We start from the raw sequence: 23,076 nt of genomic DNA on the forward strand, positions 1-23,076 counted from the left end.
TGGTAAAAGCCTGCGTCCAAAGTACTAAGAGCAGAAAAACAATACAACAACATACAGTACCTCTGGGAAATAGAAAATGCAGACATATCTGTTACCTGTTGTTAATTCATCAAAAGATCAATGAGCTTATGCCATAGTGAAGCGTCACTTCATTCGTCCTTCACTTCACTACTCTGCATTCACTATTGGTCAGAATTTAATCAAACTTACACAGAACAATCACCTAATGAGCGTAACGCAAAATGTGTCAAGGTCAAAGTCGTAAAATTTTACATTTAAAATAAATGAATTTCATTTGAATAAAGCGTTCATCTTCCTGCAGTCATATTGCAGCTATGCATGGCTTTCCTCTGAGTAACTCAGGTGTGCATTTTTTAAAACTGGACATGAATGCAAGGTCGATAACACACTTAAATGCAAAGGATAAAGTGCTGTATGAATATGTGCGTGAAAAAGGTGAACGTGTCTAGTAGTGGAGAGTGCTTTAAGTGGTGCTTTGAGATCAGAAGTGCCACATCAATGCCAAAACTGGTATTCGTGTGGCATTCGGTTTTCGGTTTGCATCATTGCGTCCAAAAAAATTCTAAAAAGTGTGATGTTTCTGTATTGAAGAGCATGATAGAGTATTGTTGATTACAGCAGTCACGTTGATCTGTAGATGAAATCGCTTGCGCTCATGATGCTGATTGGTTGTGAAGACTTTATGTTGTGAATCCACTCCAGTGCCTTTCTTCTATTCTTAAGTCTTTGTTCTCCTCCCAGGAACTGACTGAAACTGCACCGCCGCCGCTGCCTCATGCTCCTGCACGTGCTGATTTCGCTTGTGTTTTTTCGTAAGTACCCAGTATCTTTTTCTGTGATGCCTTCTGTATCTTTAGAGAACAAAGATCAAAATAAATAAATAAATAAAATATGAAAAAAAAAAAGAAAGTGAAGCCCGAGTGTTGCTGCTTGAACTAATCCACACAGGAACACGAAGTATATCCAAATAACACTAAAATATGCATGGACCCTGGAGCTGTGCACAACACAAAGTCTCTCTAGTTCTCACTTTCCTTCAGATGATGTCCATGCTCGTTTTTCCTCTAAGAGTCAGATTCAAATCACCAGACAGTATCGAACCATTAAAAGGGATGTTTAAGCATTTCTTATTATTTCTTCTTAATATTTGCTATCTTGAGATTACCAGAGGGTTGTAATAAGAAGCATCTTCCACATAGTTGGGGTTGAGCTTTGAGTTAGCTGGTTCCACAAACCGTAGAGGAACCCAGTCAGAGACAACGAGTACCTTAAACTTTAAAATTAAATATTAAAAGCTACTCTGTATGATATCATAGCATGACCATGCTATAATATTCCTTTTGTGTTCACATTGTTGGTAAAAAAAATGTGGGTGGTAGATGTTATTTAGATGTTAAGAAGTGACCATTTTAGCGCATTGTTAGTTGCTCACTCTGCTTGTATAATTAAATTTTTGTGCATATAAATGAGAAATTATTCTTGATAAGATATTCTAATAAATTCTAATGTGTCACATTCTAATAAATGTGACACAGGATGCAAAAACCAGGCTAAAGTCCAACATTTTTTTTACATTTTCCTAAAATGTCTAAACTTCTTTTTTTTTCTCTATAAATGTTTAACTTGAAGGTGACAAACTGTTTCCACTCTGAGAGTAAAGCAACATAAATATTCACTTAAAAACTCCACTGCAACCACTGATTGATCATAATAGGCAACATGGTGACTTCATAATATCTGATATCTATATCTGATACTGTAATACAGATACAAGAGCCTTCGAGACGTAGTTTGGTTCCTCAACTCCCGACTGTTTAGGACAGGGGTGGGCAACTCCAGGCCTCGAGGGCCGGTGTCCCTGCAGGTTTTAGATGTGTCCTTGAACCAACACAGCTGATTTAAATGGCTAAATTAGCTCCCGCAGTTCTCCAGAGGCCTGGTAACGAACTAATCATGTGATTCAGGTGTGTTGACCCAAGGTGAGATCTCAAACCTGCTGGACACTGGCCCTCGGGGCCTGGAATTGCCCACCCCTGGTTTAGGAGGAGATTGCAGACAAAGAAATAAACAAACAGACAGATTCTGTTGTCTGAGAGATTTTGTGTAATATAGTAAAATATAGACTAAACAATTTTTCAGTCTATAATCGATTCAGTGTCATTCAGCTCTGTAAAACAAACTTGGCAGCAAATTAGGACCAAACACAAACATTTTTTCTTATTTATTTTTATCTACATGCAAATTTTCTCGACACGGTCATGCAAACCGTTACTGCACAGCTTCCTTCATTGTTGTTATCGAGGTAGGCTCAACAGGCTGAGCAGATGGTTGATGAAAGAATTTGTTTTAAAAGTGGCATTTCTAGCTGCTTTTTAAACCAAAACTCTTGTTATTTGTAACATGACCAAAATAAATTAGCATAATAATTTAGCAAGTTAAGAAGAGAGCCACTTTTATCACAGTGAAAACTCAGGATTCAACATACCTAACCCTAATGCTTTAATTTGCCTTGCAGTACAACTCTGTGAAAGGAAGCAGGTGACAGTGAGACGTGAAATGGTAAAAAGCTGACACAAAAACAATGAGGTTTCATATTTTGGGCTCTTTCATGAAGAAGACGGTTGAAAAAAGAAAATATTCAGGTGACATGCTGTTGCCTTTAAACCCTGAGCTGGTTTAGAAAATGCTTTGTGATGACTGTTAGCAAGAGGCCAACATTTCAGAGAGTACTGATTACACTTATATCTGCTAATGTCCATGATCAGTTAATGTGCAAGGTTATTATAGTGAACTAAAACTAAGCTAAAAACTAAAACTAGGTATGCACAAACATTTTAGTAAACTTAGTAAAAATGAAACTTTTGAAAAAAATAAACACTAAATGAAATGACTTTGTAAACTAAGTAAGTGGAACAAAATTAAAATATAGAGAAAATATCCTTCATATTGTTTGCCTAATAAGGATCTGACGGGCATGTTTTTGAGACTTTTGGATACAGAACTAAATCACCTGCTTTCAAAAATGTCTTATTTTAATACAATAAATAAAATAATACTTAAAAAGTCTAAAAACTAACACTGAAGATAATAAAGATTAAACTAAACTGAATGTTTCAAACACTAAAAGCTAACCTGCCATGCATAAATCTGAAAAAGAGCAATTCCCCTTTAATTTTGTGACATTTGACACAGTTGGGTTGTTATTAAAACTCTTTACCAGATTTATACTCATCTCATCTTTCTGTCACGTAATAAATTTAAATTGCATGTTAAAACTAATTTTAAGACTATTCCAATACTGCACCCCTCTCTCAGACTGCTAACTTGCACGCTTGCATGTTTTCTTGAGTTTCCAAAAGTAAAATGGGAGGCAGAGCTACCTCCCAGTTTGGACTCAAGAGACAAACTGAATCTCTGCTTTTAAGTCCTCCTATTTGATAAAGCCTAGTGTGGATCAGGTGACCCTGAGCCATCCCGTAGTTATGCTTCTATAGATGCAGGCAGCTGGGGGACTTCCCATGGTGCACTGAGCACTTCTTCTCTAACCCTTCACTCTTCTCCTTTCACTCCCTTATGTTTATTTGCCACTCCTGCGTGTAATTAATTTTTGTGTTTTGCTTTGCCAGAGTTTTCTTCCTGTTTAAAAGGAATTTCTTCCTTACCGCCATCTCCAAGTGCTGGATTACATCGGATCATCTGATTAGTGGGTACTGTGGGATTTGTGTGGTTGTGGTGGGGTGGGGTAGGAAGGTTCTCCTTATCCTACCTCCTACCCGTTTCCCCTGCTCTCCTATTTCTGGTATCTTTGATATAATCCTTGCCTGAGCCTTATTGTATTGTTTGCCTCATGAAAGATGAACTCAAGATAGTCAATTATCCAGTAATCTATAAGTAAAACTTGAAACAAATGATAAATAATTGCATTTTAATGATGCTTTTCTAGGCAAATGAGGCACACAAAGTGCTTAACACGGCAAACCATGTTCACAAATCCACATATATTTTATTGTATAAATGCACCACTTTCGATACATATCAGACACGTTCACTATCTCGCCCAAGGACACGTCATGTGGGCCGAAGAAGCCGGGGATTCAACAACCTGCCTTCCAATTAGTGGACAGGCGCAACCTCAGCCGCCTCTTGAAATACGCCAATCACAGCATCACAGAATCAAATCAAATGACTTGATTCATTTGATCAAAATCCCAAATCAAATTTAATAAATTTCTATGAGATTATGCCTAAATTTATATTGTTCTTGCCTCTTGTAAAAGAGGCTTCAGGGACTTCAGGGATCTCAATAAAAGCCGTGTGTCAATTTCACCCTTTAAATCCACTTTGGTGAAAGGGAGAGGATGAGGAGGAGAAGAGGAGAAAGCAAGCAGAAAAATCTGCTGCAGTTCAAATAAAGCAGACTCAACTTTAATGTTTCCTCCGACACACTGGAGCTTTGTGTCGAGGTTGAATCACAAATAGCTGTCCTAACTGGCATGCAGAGCTGGATTTACCCAAATTAATCAGGAGAGGGAGGCTGGGTGGTGAGAGTCAAGGGAGCCAACTGAGTTTTCCATTAATTCTCACTCTAAAATCTATAATTAAACAAAGAGACATTTTTTCATCTTTGGTTTTCATGTTTCTTTTTTCCTCTAAATCTTGAATCGCATTTTTAAGCGCCCACAGAGCAATGCGGTTTTTCAAAAATGCCAAAAAGAATTTGAATCAATCCAATTATCCCTCCATCTTTTCCTTTTTCCACCCATCCATCAATCCTCCTTTTTCCTTTACCTCATTTTCGTTCTCATCCCTTTTTCTTTTCTTCCTTTTCCTCTGCTTTCTTTGTGTCCTTCCTCCCCTCTCCCTCCTCCCCTCATATTAAATCCCTCAGTGAGCAGCCTCACTGATGTTTTTTTTTCTCGCAGACAAAAATCATCTCTGTCTTTATTGTCAGGCTGCTGAAAGAGGAGGCGTGTGTGTGTGCGTAGACAATCTGTGGTTTATCGAGTGTGTGTTTGCGTTTGTGCTTCACGCGTGACTGTGTGTGTTTTCACGAATAGTAGCCATTTTTCCCATTTTCTCTCTCCAGCCTTGCTCATCTCAGCTCTTCCTTTTTCAGTCCCTCATCAGCACACACACACACAGACACGCACACAAAAACCACTTACCTTCCTATTGAATGACAAGCTCTAATGGCATTTAAACCAACCGAGTGAAAAACAATGGACATTACTCACCGCTATAATAACTCCTGCTCCAAAATATCTCAACCTCTTTCTTTCCTTCAACACTGCTGCTGCACAATCAACCATTAACAATAATTACATTAGCACAATTCTGCATAAATTAATCTCCCCGAGTTGCAGTGTTTGCAAGCAGCGTTTTCATAATGATGTAATTATAAAGCATCTGAAGTGAAGCAGACATCACACGCTCTTAGTGTGACGGCTGATGAGAGACTCCATCGGGGGAAATGTGAAACCTTAAAGATGGCAAAGATGATTGGCCAGTGAACCATTACTTCCAACTCAGTAAACAGCCTGTGCATGGGAGCTATTATCCTTTCAAAAAAGAGATTGTAATAACATGGCAACCCCACATGTGACAACCAGATGTGGCTTGCCAACCTTGAATTGCAAAAGCAAATATGAACTAAAGGAAATCCAACGGCCACCACACTGTTTTCAAGTAGGAAGATTAATTGCCGCATTTGCAGATGCGTGCAATTTATAATTTTATTGTTGGACTGAAATTTACAGACTAACACTGCTTTTGTTGCATTAATGTAACTATCAACAGGCCTCTGTGGATTACATCTAGTGCTTTAGATGCTTTAGACACCAATAAAACACATCTTGTTAGCTCTGTAACAGGATATAAATATAGTGGTTCACTGGATTAAAAAAAGAGCACAATGGTAGAGCATAAACAAGTCGACAAAAATATAACTGTTGAATAATCCTCGTGGTTTCGATGATATCCTTTGGCATCTACAGGATTTTGTGTTTTTAAGAGTTAGTTACAGTAAGAGGAACATTGTGGTTTTGTTTAACTAAAATTATTTGTATAACATTTTTTGCAAGTGCTTCGCAGTTTCAATAAAAGCACAGATTAAAGAAACGTGCATGTGTCTAAACATACAAACACACATTAGGAGAACAAGAGCCAAAAATAATGGGCTGGTTGGCTGAATCAGTGGTCATTTAATACAGACCACTGATTGAGCTGACCTGACAGGCTGTTCAGAAGTTCAGGAGCCTCAAAAGCGTGATTGCCTCTGGTTTAAAAAATTAGAGCAAGGAATAGTTAAAAACCCTGATCAGACCAGACCAGAAAGGCTAACTGATGGAAAATAGTCTGAGCAGGTCTGCTGTGTAGACTGGAGCCATGTTATTAATAACATTTTTAAATGAATTAGAAAAAAGAAATGAAGGGAAATGATAATTGGGGTGATGTGTTGTGTGTTGGCTTGTTGTTTATGCAGCCGAGCTGCTGCATTCTGGACCAGTTAAAACAGGCACTTAAAAAGTTACTTAAAGTTATCAAATTCCACATTACTGAGTGTCAAAGGTTTGATTCTTGCAGAGTTTCTTAAATGAAAAAAGCAAGACTGGATGAGCTTTGAGATGTGAGATTCAAAATTCAAATGTTGGTCACAAATAATGTCAAGGTTCTTAGCAAAAGGGTTTGATGGAGCCGATGTAATAATTGCCATCCTTTGAGAAGCTGTTTGAGCCGAAAACGAGCACCCCAGTTTTTGCCATCATTGCGATGGAGGAAATTTAAAGACGTCCAGTTGAAGCATTCACTGATGTTGTTTGACTAAAAGAAAAGTTCAGCTGTGCATATTATGTGAGATAAACACATAATAGAGATGAAAAGCAAATTAGCTGCAGCCAATGGGACAGTAAGTGTAGTTAGTCTACTTGCCTATTCTAGCTGCCATGTTTTGGTGGTGATGTACACCAATAACGTTGACATTACCTTGCTTAACCTTAAATCCTGCTTCATAGCACAGAGCTGTGATTCGCTGCCCCTCGTAAACATACGATTTGAACAGCAGATGGGTGGGGCTTCTGTGCTCACAGCCGCAGCTGTTTGCCTGAGATATTCACTCTTTATAGAGAGCCAAGTAGAAAAAAAGTGCCTGAAACAGTCTGAAGCCTGACCTCTTGATGGAAATTCCTAGTATATATGCTGGCCTCATTTAAGACTTTTTCTTTATATAGTATGTACGACTAGAAAAAGGGAAGAGCACACAAACCACATCTCCAAAAACCACATCCCCTGATTTGCCATCATATTGTCTGAGTCAGATGAAAGCAGCTTTAATCTGATTTGGATTTGAGCACATATGAGACACTCATTGCCTGAGTCAAAGAGCGACTGAAGCATCCCTCTGAGTGCAGCCGCTACAAGATGTTTCAGGAAAGCTGCAGTTAAATAAAATATGAAAGGAAGCGAAGAAGAAGAGGATGTGAGGTGATTCTTCGACGAGTTTTCAGGTAATGACAGACGGTGGGAGGTGAGATTATGATGCTGTTTTATTTCTGTGTTTCCTGTGGCTTTGGAGGCTTTGATGAATGGATGCAAAGGAAAACCTGCCAGCCTGCAGAGCAGAGCACGTGGGCGTACTGTCATACCATGAAGCCTTTTTCACTCTGTTGGCACTGATACTTTGATAGCTAATGGACTCTCAGTCCAGCCTCCACATGAGCTGTTCTAAAAACACCCTTCACACTGCCGTTTGCTCGTCCACTTGTTCTCCTTTTCTTCTATTCAAGCTTCTGTCCAATCAAGTAAAACAGAAAATCATTTTCCTTCGGTCTGCATCAGGCTGATTAATCAAAATGCCAATAAACTGAGCCAATATTGGCATGTAGTCAGACTTACCTAGCTTTGATTGATTACATATTTATTCAAGCTGATCAATGATCTTTGTCAACCCTCTCTCGTTGGGAAAGGAGAGCAAATAAACATGTGCTGTGGTATCACTCCACAAATTTCTGTCTGCAGTAATGCCCACAGTAACGACAGCAATGGAGCTGCACCCCGGCTGTGCAAAATGATTGACAGTTTGAGCTCACAGATTGCACAGTAGTAACAGTTTTGTTGTTCTTAAAGCAAAGGTAAGGCTTCAATAAAAACAATACAGCAAACAAAATCATGTGAAATCGTGATTCTTTGCTTTGGTTTGTTTTTTTAAGTTACACTCCTGGAATTGCGTTTTTTCGTAGACCTTGTGTAAAAAGTCAGAATTGTATGAAAGAAGAACCGAAGGCACCTAAATCTCATAAATCATGCAGTTTTTCTATTTGCAGTCATGCATTCAAGTCTTGTGGGTTGATCTTTGTTTAACAGACCGATGTACTACCTTTTGCTAGAGGCAAGGACATAAGATGCAGCAGTACAAGTCATGGCCTGTGATAAACAAGACAAAATACAAACTGCTGGAGCTTCTCCACTCTGGCTCTGCCTTGAACAAGTGAACAATGAGGGAACTGCGTGCTGGCTTTGTGGATCTATGGACGCCTCTGTCATCATATTGTAACCACAATGATATCACATTGTCCAAAGCTCAGTTTCTGGCCGGTCATGGGGGATGTAAAGTCATAACAGATATATGACCACAATATCATATTTTAAATGCCTAATAAATGTGTAATAAATAAATAAATCTAGAGGATAAAATGTACATTTAAAGGGTAAATCAATCCCAGGAACCCATTCTTTTGGATGCTCATTTGCCTGGTGTTGAATAATAATAATGACATCTAATGAAAGTGCAGCTTTGCTGTTGCTAATTTATCGTTATTGAAGACACTGATGACTCTGCCTATATGTTTGTTACATTTCAAACATGCTTCCAGGTTTTGCCACTCTTATTCTCACTGATTTATTCCAGCCTAACAGATTCAAACCTCAAACCTTTAATTTCAAATAGCTTTTAATATTTGACACAAAACATTTTCATTTAGACTCTGAGGGTTTTGTTTCTTGGGGTTTTACAGTCACCATGTTTTAGGGGTAAAAGCTGATATTTTTAAGGACTAGACAGCTAAACTCCTTTGTATTATATACCTAACTTAAGGCTGGCGAGTGGAACTGAAGCATACTAATGTAGCTATGTGTTTAAATAAAGAAAGCAAAATTTAAAAAAAAAAGGCATTCCAAGGTCACTCGCTTATTTTCAAAAGCTTCTAAAGCTTCAGATTTTCTTCATATTCACAAGGGGTCTACTTCTGCCTTCTGCCTGTCTGATTTCCATGTTTTCAGTCAATAGTCTCCTGTCAATCACAGCCCCGTGAAGCCAACACACAAAACCAAAGTAAAACTCTCCTGCCAGTACTGCTCTCTGCTGAAGCACTGAAATTAAAGGTGGATTTTACGCAACAAAAGAAGGAAAAAATAAATATTTCTCAACAGGGTGAACATATCAAAGTCTTTTCTACAAATGGGCGATGATGAAATTTTGCACAGTCTCAGTCTGCAGCAGTAAGTGCAACTCATCTGCAACACAACACGTCTCTTTGCAGCAGGGGACTCAACTCAGCAGGTTGTCAAATGGATGTATTCTGGTTATACTCTTATATAAAAGCAACATTACTGAGCATTTGTGTCACTTTGTGGTTAAATTGCCATCCAACAGCAACAACATCATTATTTGTAAAGAGATTTCTGAATTTCTGTTTTAAATCTGTGGCGTCCTGGCTGAACTCTGAATCTAAATTAATGTGAATTTCTGTTTAATGTGATTTCTTTTTTATATGTAGAAGACAACAGTTTTACAGATTTGCAACAGATGGCATCTGATTTGGGATTTTCACCAGTTTATCACAGTTAATTGCAGCATTATCACAAATAGATTGCATGCAATTACCAAACTGACCCCAATAATTTTGGTTGTTCTGCAGTTTCCCTGAAGCGGTGCGCTATCAATCAGACCATTTGATGTGTACTAATGCAGTAAATTTAATTCTTGTTCATTACTTTTGTGCAGAAGCCGCTATCATGCCTTTTTTTTCCCTTTAGGCATGTAGTTCTACTTATTGTCAGTCTGCTTCGTCTCTGCTCTTTGTTATGCCTCTTCTCACATACAGCAGTCATTCACCACCAAACACACACACCCAGTTAAACAAAAAGATGAGGCGAAAAATTAGTACCCTGTCTCTGCAAATGCACATTTGCATTAAGCTCGAATTCAAAATTAACCCAACACACACAAACACCCCCATTCTCTCTTTCTCTCTTTTCTGATGATGATGGTGTAGCTGTTCTGCACACATTCATGAAATTCTGTATGTGCTGCATGTACCTGCACACATTCTTGGTTATATGCAGGGATGCCTACATAAAACTAGAGTCAGGTAGATTAAATGAAATACAAATCCCATCCTGCGAGTCAAAAATTGCCTTGACTGGTGTCCTGATCACTCTGACCACTGCCCATATTAAACAAATTAACCAAAGCTAATTTTCACAGCCAGGGCAATATCAACAAATATTTAAAAGAATTAAAATGTTGTCTTTTGCGTTTTCCCACCCAGAATTCAGCGTTAATGCCATCCTTTCCACACAAAGACTTTACTGGGTCGCCCATTTATTTCTTGTGAGTCTGTAGTCCAAGATGGTATCACTGTAGTCCATCAGCTCACTGCGGCAGCTGATAATTTTTCTATTTATTGTCAAGTGTTACTTAATAAGTCATTGGAAAAGGTGTGGTTTCACGTCTTTTAATGCCCACCTACATGTGTACCCCAACCCTGTGGGAAATGATGGATTTCTGTTTGTAATGCTCTAAACAATGACATTGTTTTACACAGAGATCTTTTTATATCAATGTTTCCTCCTTGTAACATTCCCAGAATAAAACTCAGAGTTTAACAGCTGTAAATTTTAGTCTTTGCACATTTTAGCAAACACGTGTCAGATCCCTGGTGGTTTGTCCTCCCACCCTTTAGAAATCCACATCAAGACTTCACAATCAGACATTTCGTGCCTTTAGAAAACATGTTCAGTCTTTTGGAAAAACATCTGGCTGGCTGTTAGATAACTATGTGTCCATGCTGGCTCCAGCCAATATTCTTTGAAAAAGGAAGGATAAACAACATCAAAGCTCTGCTGATTATCAACCTTGGGTGAAAACTGGACACATACTGTATGACGCAAGTTTGAATCCTGCTGAGAGCTGGTGACCTTTATGTGATGATAAATAAAAAAGCAGGGCCCATCATAAAGTCCAGTCAGTGATCAGCAGAGGGTAAAGAAATGCTAATAAATATTTGAGACAATTAATTTAATTATCCAATAAAAGTGAATATTTTTATTTAGTGCTCTATAACTGTCAATAGTGGAAAAACGACAGATTCTCTCTTTGTATCACACTGTAACACTTCCAGTCCTCATTAACACCTTTCCCCCCCCTTTTTAGCATTATTAGCGCCTTACAGGTGTAAGGTGGTGAACCTGCACAGCTGCTGCTCAGTTTTATCTTTTCCATGCTGATAGTTAAAGATGTTCCAAGCTCTGTAAGCGATCTATTTGATTTAAAATCTACTTTGGCTATTCTCTTGGTTTAACCACTCAAACGGAATCCTCAGAAGAGAAAATGTTGAAACAATGTTACATTAAAGTGAAAGTCACTAAGACAGCATAGGGAGGAGTTCGGGGTAGACAAAGGGCTAATAAAACACTAGCATTACAGCCATAAACATGAATCAATTTTATTGGAATTCCACGTGAAAGACCAATACAAAGTGTGATCTTGCCACAGATTCTCGATTGGACTTAGATCTGGGACTTTGACTGGGCCATTCTAACACATGGATATGTTTTGTTTTAAACCATTCCATTGTTGCCCTGGCTTTATGTTTAGGGTCGTTGTCCTGCTGGAAGGTGAACCTCCGCCCCAGTCTCAAGTCTTTTGCAGACTCCAAGAGGTTTTCTTCCAAGATTGCCCTGTATTTGGCTCCATCCATCTTCCCATCAACTCTGACCAGCTTCCCTGTCCCTGCTGAAGAGAAGCACCCCCGGAGCATGATGCTGCCACCACCATATTTGACAGTGAGGATGGTGTGTTCAGAGTGATGTGCAGTGTTAGTTTTCCACCACACATAGCGTTTTGCATTTTGGCCAAAAAGTTCCATTTTGGTCTCATCTGACCAGAGCACCTTCTTCCACATGTTTGCTGTGTCCCCACATGGCTTGTGGCAAACTGCAAACGGGACTTCTTATGGTGTTCTGTTAACAATGGCTTTCTTCTTGCCACTCTTCCATAAAGGCCAACTTTGTGCAGTGCACGACTAATAGTTGTCCTATGGACAGATTCCCCCACCTGAGCTGTAGATCTCTGCAGCTCGTCCAGAGTCACCATGGGCCTCTTGGCTGCATTTCTGATCAGCGCTCTCCTTGTTCGGCCTGTGAGTTTAGGTGGACGGCCTTGTCTTGGTAGGTTTACAGTTGTGCCATACTCCTTCCATTTCTGAATGATCGCTTGACTCCGTGGGATGTTCAAGGCTTGGGAAATGTTTTTGTAGCCTAAGCCTGCTTTAAATTTTTCAATAACTTTATGCCTGACCTGTCTGGTGTGTTCTTTGGACTTCATGGTGTTGTTGCTCCCAATACTCTCTTAGACAACCTCTGAGGCCGTCACAGAGCAGCTGTATTTGTACTGACATTAGATTACACACAGGTGCACTCTATCTAGTCATTAGCACTCATCAGGCAATGTCTATGGGCAACTGACTGCACTCAGACCAAAGGGGCTGAATAATTACGCACACCCCACTTTGCAGTTATTTATTTGTAAAAAATGTTTGGAATCATGTAGGATTTTCGTTCCACTTCTCACGTGTGCACCACTTTGTGTTGGTCTTTCACATGGAATTCCAATAAAATTGATTCATGTTTGTGGCTGTAATGTGACAACATGTGGGAAAGTTCAAGGGGGCCGAATACTTTTGCAAGACACTGTAAGTGCCAAGTGAGTGTGATATTATCATAGTCTCAAGGTTTTGTTGTGTTTTAGAGTTTCACTGTCATTCTGGTTCTATTATTGTAGGTCTGTACCTTACAATATAAAGTGCATTGAGGCAACTACTGTTGTGATTCACTCTGTGTGCCTTCTGTCTCATCTATGATGTTGTGTCTTTGTCTTCCCATAATTCATGCTCTATAATGCTGCATTTCATTGTGTTGGTTGCCAGTTTGTGTTTTGTGTTCTTTGTTTTCTTCTTATGAATTTTTGTATTTAATTTTTTCGTTTTGAGTTTGATATTTCATCGCTCACAATTATTTGCTCATCCAGTCTTTGGGTCCTCACTCCTCCCTTGACACTTTTTTAACATGTAGGCAATTTTCCTAAACTTAACCAAGTAGTTTTTAGCAACTTACTCTAACTCGATTAGAAGAAAAATACCACTAAAGGAAAAGCACATACAAATGATAAATTAAAATATATAGAAAACCTCAGTCCCACCTAACAGACACTGCATTCAGCTGTCTGGCCACCTTGTAACTTATTCCATCACCAGCCCTCCAAATGACAACTCTGTTAGTCTCAAAACTAAATCATTAAATCTCAGCGTCCAGTATTTCAGTGTTTTTGAGTATCTGTGTGACACAACCTGGCACAACTTCAGTGTTTTGCATTAAATGAAAAAACAAACCATTAACCTCCTGTCAAGCTAATTCACAAAGGATTGTGGAAGAGACAACAACAAATCAAACAAATCATTTTTTTTAATTAACTAGTATTGTTTTTTTAAAAAAGCTAATAAGGAGGATAATAAGAAGGATAATAAGAATAACAGTGGTCTGGGGTAACACAAGAGTTCTCTCTATGCACAATGCAAAAAAAGAGCAAGAAGGATAATGCATAATGTTTGGTATCAGGAAAAGCAAGAAATAATATGCTTCATTTATTTAAGAATAAACCATTTTCCTCTCACATATGACCTGAGAGGAAAATGCAATATAAAGCAGTCATGTGTTCACAGCACATACATATCAGTTTGTGGAATGTGGCTAAACAAAGAAATTTTTAAAAAGGTAAAAATATTGCACAATATAAGAATAAATATAAGCAATACATATTTGATGGGCATATAGCTATACAGCTGTTCTATTGTACAGAATGAGAATATTGTTATGTTGTTGATATGAGAGAGCATTTGTCTACACAGGTACACAGATGTGTGTGTGTGTGTATATATGTACACATATATAGTTACCAATTGGATTAAGAAATTGTTGGCAAACTTTGGGGCAGGTCTGGATAAGCCGCTGCTTCTTCCTGCTCCTTTTCAAACACCTTTTGTTTTTGTTTTACAGATAATTTTGCTGGAATTCTTTTATGTTTATTTTCCATTTCCTGTGTTTGATATATGTATAAATATAAATAAATAAAAAAGAAAGAAAGGGTTGTGGATGATGATCGATGATGGTCAAACTTGCTGTATGTGGACGTGATGAATGTGTTAGTAGAAGTTTAGAGCCAGCAAATATTATGACGTGGTACGGTTTACCAGTTAAGGTCGGTTGAATCATTCATCGTTGTACGTCACTGCATCAACATCTCTTCATGCTAGAAGTGAGAATAAAAACTAAACTATGTGTTACTGAGCACACTGTGTGTTTTACAAGGTGGATAGTAGAACTTAACGTCCTCCCCGCCAACAAAAGAATGATTGGCCTACGGGCAGACTGCCCAGCCCTACTAACAAGACCTTTTCCTTTAGAGTCGTTTGCTTTCACCTCTCCCAAAAAGCTCAGGAATCCTTACAGTATAATACAGTTTAAGCTGAAATTATAGAAAAAGGTTTCATATTTAATAAATGCATGATGTTTAGTGAGAAAAATCAAGATTACGATTACTGACCAGAATAATCATGGTTATGATTTTACAGCCTTAATGCAACCTATTTAATAAAATGTATGCCATAGCTGAAAATGTAATACATTCATTGTCATCATGAAAGCTTTCAGCCAGTGAAACACGGCACAATAGTTTTATTTGTCAGAAAAACACATTTCAAAAGTCTCAGCCTATTATCCTTCATAATCACTCACTCTTAAAGGTGCAGTTTTGGAGGATTTCAGCTTAAAACGCTGAAAACTTAAAAAGCCAAGTAAGTGCGTAATGGACCCTTAAAAAGCTGGCTGGGCAAAGTGATCTGGTTATTTATACATGGATGAGAAAGATGAAATGGTGCATTAAAGAGGAACATTGCCTTACATTGGCCTCTCCTCATCACTCTCCATCCCGATGCTTGCTTCGCTTGCTTTGGATCAGCTGTTTACATGCGACACTACAACTCCTCCTGAATAAACTAAACACTGTCAACGTCACCATGGAGACCAAGCCTGCACAAACCTGTTAAAACCCACCAGGTAAACGTGACGACTCAAAAGCTGCCACTACAGCACAACGGGAAATGATGCTTCTGAAAAAAGAAAATGGAATAACCGGATATTGGCGGGTGCGTTGATGCTGCTGCTGCAAGGTGATCAGAATTCAATATTAGGCGATAGGATCCGTCAGGAGCCGAGTGTTTTTGTTTCATCCTCATTCAGCCTGCAGGGATCCAGACTGACAGACAGAAAGTGATAGCAGAGCAGCCGCTGTCATTCACAGAGAAACTCAAGTGCATCTTATTGTCATGCAGATGACAGCCTGAGCCTCAGCAGCAGCAGCAGAACTGCTTTTATTTCTGCCAGTGTGGCTAGATCAGATTTATATTTTAGCGAGAGGGTAGCTTTTTGAAGGTAAATTGGAGCATTTTTCTGCAAGAATTTTTGCTATGATACGGTCTCGGTTAGTCAGTGCGTTGCTCACAAAATTCAGTACAACATATCTGCTCCACCAAGGAAGAATCACACCAGTTGTGATGATCCCTTGAGTTGGTTCATGTTTCTGCAGTTTCCTTGTGCTCTCATCGTGGTGTTAAGTCTATCATTAGCCATTTCTGGGTCCAAATGCTCTTTCAGTTCCCGAAAGCAAACAATTGTGAAACAGTTTAACTCCAAAACATTAATGCATTATGAGGTTTAGCAGAGCTGGAATAAGTAGTAAGTAAGCTAGCTGGATGACATCTAAAGATGTGAGGTTGTAGCATGCCAATAGTTTCAGAAAAAACAAAAAGCAAAGCAGCTCAGCTATAACTGTGAGAGTAAAGAAGCCGCTCTCAAAAGGGTTGGTGAAGTGTTAAATTGTATGTGATCAAACTTCATGCTGAGCGTCTCAATTGGGCAGAGACAAATGCTATAGTATGGCAGCAAATAGACAAAAAAAGCAGACCAAATTTCTGCCTGGAGAATATCTGCGATGAGACCATCCACAAAACAGGATTAGTCATCAATATGATGCTGTATGGTTTAGATTTCTTCCTAAGTCTCAGACAACCTGAGAGGGATTCTTTTCTAAAGTATTCAAATATTTGGGCTGTCATGGTTTTAAAACCTTCGTTTAACAATATGTTATATAAAATGAGTGCTAATAAAAAGCTGGAGAGGTTTGGACTCTCAGCTTAGTAGTTTCTGGAGGCTTTGTGCTGATTTTTTTTTTTTAAATGACAGGAAGAATAGCCATAAATTTTAGCATTCATGTTCCCTTCAGGATGATGTGTAAAAGTGATCATTTGATGGTTAATCTTTCTCTAACATCACATCATTTAGTTTATGATCACTTAGCTCTGAATGGAATCTTGTTTCTACCAGCTATTGCAGTTTTTAAGTGGTGGATGCTAATAAGCATTATAGACATTATAGACCAATCATTTTCTGGACTCTGTACTTTGGAACCTCAACATTGTCGTGTAGACCACAGCCATGTTAGGATTTTTGGAGACAAAAGTGACTACTGGACAGAGAGTGAAGTGTTAAGCTGACTAGCAATGTGCATTCTTATATACCTGCTAATTAGTAAGCTAAGAAAATCCTACACCCTAAAACTGAATTAAAAACATCATGTACAATATGTTTGTACAATTAACCAGACAACAAGCTCTATTATTGATCAGACAGTTGCATAAAGAAGCATAAACATGAGCAGGAGGTCCAGGAGAGTCACTGGTGGATGGATCTACCAGATAGCTATTAGCTACAGCTCCCTGTGTCTGCAGCCACATATTAATCATCCCTACCTTAAAGCCTTATAAATAACTTTTCTCCAGTGTAGTTGTTATGAACAGTGTCAGGTTTGTATCTAATAGATTACTGCATAACTACACATGACAAAGGTTTAGGAAATCCGCTCATTTTTCGTGTGTCTGAAAGAAAAACGAAAATATCAGTTGATATGTTAGAATATCGAACTTTGAAAAATTCTCCGAAAAAACCTCCAGGATATTCAGCCAGCTCTAAATTGGAGAAGAGAAAATAAAATACAAAATTGATTAAATCTTCAGCAATACTCATATTTCAAAAACAAGTTTAAAAGAAGGCTCTTCAGTACTGTCACCAGTTTTAATGTATGGTTCTGTATAATCTTCTTCCATTTGACTGTAGTTCATTAGCTCTATGCACAAGTACAAGCTCTTCCATGTACTCACTGTTTCCACAGTTGTTCTCATCAGCAGGGCGTAACTATTTAATCCAATTTTGATTCCATTTAAATTAGATGCATCATACATCATTCATTCTCATTGTGCCTCCATTAATTTTAACCAGATTAACTTCCAAAAGGTGCAGCAGCCCAAAAATCTGTGTTTGGTTCCAGAGTAATAATTAAACACCAAGTCTCGAGATACTGGAGACATTTGATTTGAAGGCTAAACGTAAAAGCCGCAGATGACAAATGCTCAGTTTGTGGGGCTCAAGTGAAGGAAACATGTCAGAGCAGGAGGACTGCAGTGCATGAAACTGGATATTTCTGCAGTGGCTGTGGTGTTTTTTTGTTCGGCTTTAAATTCATATGCAAAGACCATGATGACACCGAAGCTAGTGGTGCATTCATCCACTGAGGTGTAGGAAGGGTTCATGTAGACGACATTAAGGGGAAAACCGTCAGTCATCTCTCATACAGCTGTGAGAACACATGTTATTTATATTTTAATGAATAATTGCATTTGAGCTTTGCAGATGCCCTTGAAACTCTTGTGCAATCAGTCTGTAATCCCTTAAGCACCTTTACGTTAATTTGTGAAATTTTCACTTGGGCGAAAAAAAGCATTAGCAAAACATTTTTTATTTATTTTTACTTCTTCTTAATCAAAACTGTAAAATAGGACATAAATGACAGCTTGTTCATATCATTAGAAGGCCGCTGAATTTACACAAGATTCACAAAGGAATCCATCATGTCAGACTTGAAGCTTAGTTCAGTATCTATAGGCTGTACGTATGGCCCACTGCTGTGTTGGTGTCGGATAAGAGGGTGGGACTTTATAGCTAAGGGCAGCAAACTGCATCCACAAACTGTATGGATGCAAAGCAAAGACACAAATATCTGCTGAGAAGTACTGCTGGAAGTATCAGACTAACAAAATTGCATTCCCAAAACAAAACATAAAGCAAAGACTTATTGGAAACCTCACAGCAGGCTTCAGAAATGATTCAAAAGGCACCAACCACACAAATGCAGTCAAGAAGTCCAGTTCAGTGACAGACAGCTAGTACACACAGCCACCTGTGTCAGCACACCTGCCAGTCATATAATCCATGTCCCTAACTTTTAACCTCAACAAAATCCAAATGTATGACTCATAGGCTGTTTTCTGAAGGGGGAAGTTATCCATAGAAGCTGACACCGGTTTTTGTATCAGGCTGTGAATGTGTGTTTTTTGGGTTCATTTTCAAATGAAAGTCAATGAGGGCATGGATTGTTTTGGAGCAAGCCTCAAGTGGCCATTAATGGAACTGCGGTTTTTAGCACTTGTGTTGACATTTTTGTCATAGAAAAATTACATCAGCTCAAATGAGGAACTCCTGGGTGAGATCACTACAGTCATGTTATTCTATATGTTATTGCTACCATTAGCGTCTAGTAGGACCAGAAGCTATGTTCTTATCTTATGATTGACAAGTCACACCATCAAAAATGCACAATCATAATTAAATTTACTTTGGTCCAATTCAGTTTAACTCAAGGTGCTTTATATTATAAGGCAAAGACAGAGAAAATAACACAGGGAAAACTCCAATAAACACTTAGCGACAGTGGGAAGGAAAAACTCCCTTTTAATAGGATGAAACCTCCAGCCGAAGCAGACGCGGAACAGTGAAACTGCTCTGCTCAATGCTTCAGTAATAGGACTTTGCAAACTTATGTGTGACGTCACAGTGGCTATGTCCATCTTTACATACAGTTTGGCTGCACACTCTTCACATCCCATTCCCAGTGAGCATGATCTGCAGTGGCCCCACCTTACAACCTGCAGGACCCAAAGGATCCGCTGCCAGCAGAGGTCCAATGGCCCTGCCCCGACAGGTCAGACGTGCTTAATGATATGACTAATTTGTGCATAGTGTGACTTTCTCATTTCCCTGATTCTCTAAAGCAGATGTGGAGAGTGCAAACTCAGGATGACCCACAGAGATCCATTCATGGAAATAAACTTGATTTATTTCCATTATAATATCAAATTAGCCCAATTTTCGGGGTTTTAGCCTCTCTATAATCAAAGGACACCCAACAGTTGCTGAGTGGAGCCCAGATTCTTGTTGACAGGAAATGACTTACAGCCTCCACAGACTGAGCTCAGGGTGACTGTGTGTGTGTGTGTGTGTGTGTGTGTGTGTGTGTGTGTGTGTGTGTGTGTGTGTGTGTGTTTCACTGCTGAATGGGAATCCTTCAGATCAACAAATAAACAAAGCAGCCAGTGCAGACCAGCGTTCCTCCTGTCAACAGCATCTGCCAGCAGCAGGAGGAAGCTTCAGTTTTTCCTGCCTCATAAAGCTAATCCTGCATGTGTGTTTCTAAAAAACTAACAAAAAAAACACCTTCTGGACATACTCCATCTGCTTCTTTTTTGTGTCTTTGTCTTTAAGTGCATGTCCTCTGCTGTTACATCCCATTCCTCCCTCTCTATCAGACATCTCTGTCCCCATCTTACCTTTCCACCCATCCCTCCATCTCCTCTCTGCTGGATGACTTATTCAAAACCCTCCAAAAAATGATTTCCCAACCATTCCTGCTAGGCCGCTGTACCGGCTCAGGAGTGGCTCATTAAACCTCAGCCATCCGACCTGTCAACCCGCAGTATTTACGTCTTATTTTAAAAGGATGTGACCCTCGCTCTAAAGCCTGATTATATTTGATATCCTGAGTGTCTTCCTGAATGAATTAAGCAAACAAAAAGGAGGATGTCAAGGCAAGGCTAATTTTTATTCTCTGTTTTCCTAAGTTGGTGGTGCACCTGGGAAGGATTATTTAAAACCAGTACTTTCAGGTAAAATGAATGAACTTCTTCAAGCTCTATCCATCACATTTGACAGCTGGTGCGACATGCAGGCTTTATCTTGAGGTGACCACTGAAATTCAAGTTGATTTAGATAAAGCTTTACAATAACTGCCTAGAAGCTGCCAGACTTAAAGACATGCTTCTGGAAGGTTAAATTAAGCCTTCTTTATCTTATACTATGCCTTTTCTTTAACCAGTTGTTTTAGCCCCTCCCCCTTTAAGCCAACTTTCAACTGATTGGCTGCATTTCAGAAACAGAAGGTGAGTTGTGCTTGTGTGCCTAAATCAGTAGGAATAATGACCCTTCTTTATGACATCATGCAGAAACAGTAAAACAAAGTATCTTAAATGCAGCATTTATAGCTCTTGGCTCACAGGAGCTACTTGTAAACACACTGATGTCATTATCTGAAACTTTTGCATATAAGCAGTCAACACCTGACAAATATAATGAAAAGCATAATAAGTCTGCTTGAATAAAATAATGTGACTTTGTTGTTGCTCTCACCATGATGGACAATGACATTTGCCATTTTGTTATATTACAGCATCACATTTTAATTCCCTTTACTGCTGAGTTCTTGATGCACATGCCTTCTCCTCTAATCTCCAGGAAAAACAAGGAGCACTGGATTAAATGGCTCTAGAAAGAGGAGGAGGAGGAGGAGGATGGAGATGGAGGACACACTGCTGCTGCTGCTGCTGCTGCTTCCTCCCTCCTCCTCCTCCTTTTTTCTTCATCTTCCCTCCAAAAAGAAAAAGGAAATCTCAGCCTGGTAAACATCAACACAGACACAGAGAACGGGAACAATGACACCAGCTGGGCAACAACAATGGCAAATAAATATCATGTGGCAGCATTTAACCATTCTGAGTGTCTGCTGCTCCTTTGTGGCCTCTACACCTGCATCTGACTGACCGCCTCCCTCCTTTTATTTCCGCGTTAGGCTAAATTAAAGGCAGCTTCCTGCAGGTGTGCTTCTTTTGTTGCCGTGTTGCATTGTTGTTTCCCCCCCAGACAATAAAAGCAGGCTCACCTTCTCGGCTCCTCTGTGCTTCTTGGCGGCCGGCGTGTCGTCCTGCTGCCGTCTCACAACAATAGCGCCGGTTTTAACTCCACACTCCAGCGCGGTTTTCCCGGTGCTGACGGCGGCGGCACCGTTACTATTGTTGTTATTGTTTACGTTGCTGATATCTCCCGGGAGCCTGGAGTCCGGAGCGGCGCACAGGCAGTGTCCGGAGCCGTCGCGGCACAGATGATGCTCGGGAGCGGGCAGGGCGGACGACGGGAGGAAGACGGAGGGAGGAGGAGGAGGAGGAGACGAGCCATCACCACCGGGCTTCTCCTTCCTCGTTCGGGCAGGAGGAGCAGCGGCGTCCCTTTCCCTGTCTCGCTCCCTCTTCCAGCCCCGGATCATGTTCTTCCCCTTCCTCTCCTCCTTGCCTTTGGCGCATGACGCAGAAGGAGCGGTCACTTCGGAGACTCCGTTCCCGCCGCCACCGTCCGCCTCTCTGCTGACCGCTGAAATCATCTCCAGACCTTCTCCAGCGACGCTGCGTCCTTGAGCCTCCCGACGCTGTTGCTGCTGTTGCTGCTTGCCGATCCCGAAGCACGCTTCTCCGCCGCCTCGCACCACGACAGCAGCCGCTGATGAGTGATCCGCCGAAGCCGCCTCCGGTTCCTCCCGTCCCTCCCGGCCGACTCCTTTACGCTTAAGCGCGGATCTCCTCGGCTCCGACCCGCCGCCGCCAGGTGTCCGGGTCTGGAGCGAGGGCAGGGCCGCGTGTCTGTCGGCTGAGCCAGCGGCACTGAAGGAAGAGGAGGAGGAGGAGGCGATGGAGACAGAGGAGGAGGAAGAGGAGGAGAAGGCGGCGGTGTGGTTGGGTGACAGCTCCTTGCAGTCTGTCAGCAGCCCTCCATTCTCCCCAGCTCTCAGGAAACGGTTCATCTCCTCGTTTCCTTGTCTCCTTTGTCGATCTCCACAATAATCAGCATGCAAGTCATTGTCAGAGCGCCAGCCAGCCGCAGTGTGGCGGAGAGCACCGGAGCATCAGGCCCGCTCCTTCACAAACTACCACACAGACTGAATGACAGCTCGCAGTATCTGACAGGGCTGCTCGCTGTTATCACCCGCAGCACAGTAAAACACGATAATCACAAATCTACACTTGTGTTTTCATAAAATAATAAAAACAATACGAATAAAGTTCATAAAGTCACATTTGGAAGGTTTATTTCAATCCCAACAATAAAATGCCCCAGTAATATATGGATATGTAGCACATTACTGTTTATTTTCAAAGAGAGAATAGATGGTTTTGTTTTCCTTCGACTGTGAATGCATCTTCCCAATGTCTCAGATGCCACTTAATTACTGTCAGAAAATGCAACTAGTTGGCCGCAGGAGGGCGCTGCCGTGTTTGTTTTATAGTTTATGCATCAGCTCAAGTGTCAGTGATTGGATGCCCACTAAATGCTCAGCTTCGGCGCCTAACAAGCTCATCACTGGACCCACTTCAGTTTGCCTACCAGCCTGGCATTGGAGCGGATGATGCCGTCATTCACCTCCTACATCGTTCCCTCACTCACCTGGAGACCGCTGGAAGCACTGTGAGAATCATGTTCTTTGATTTCTCCAGTGCCTTCAACACCATTCTT

General features: G+C 40.3%; 1 protein-coding gene across 4 annotated transcripts in view; it reads right to left on the reverse strand.

Moving 5' to 3' along the window:
• znf608 (zinc finger protein 608) overlaps window positions 1–22,511 on the reverse strand; it is a 72,760-nt gene extending 50,249 nt beyond the window's left edge. For all 4 annotated transcript variants that reach the window (XM_004555754.3, XM_076891166.1, XM_004555753.3 and 1 more), the window contains exon 1: window positions 21,455–22,511. In XM_004555754.3, the coding sequence (XP_004555811.3) occupies window positions 21,455–22,366 (912 nt within the window). In that variant the 5' untranslated portion in view covers window positions 22,367–22,511. The remainder of the gene's footprint in view (window positions 1–21,454) is intronic.
• Between the last annotated feature and the right edge of the window lie 565 nt (window positions 22,512–23,076).

Source organism: Maylandia zebra, linkage group LG12, assembly GCF_041146795.1.
Source record: "Maylandia zebra isolate NMK-2024a linkage group LG12, Mzebra_GT3a, whole genome shotgun sequence".
NCBI classification, from domain to species: Eukaryota; Metazoa; Chordata; class Actinopteri; order Cichliformes; family Cichlidae; genus Maylandia; species Maylandia zebra.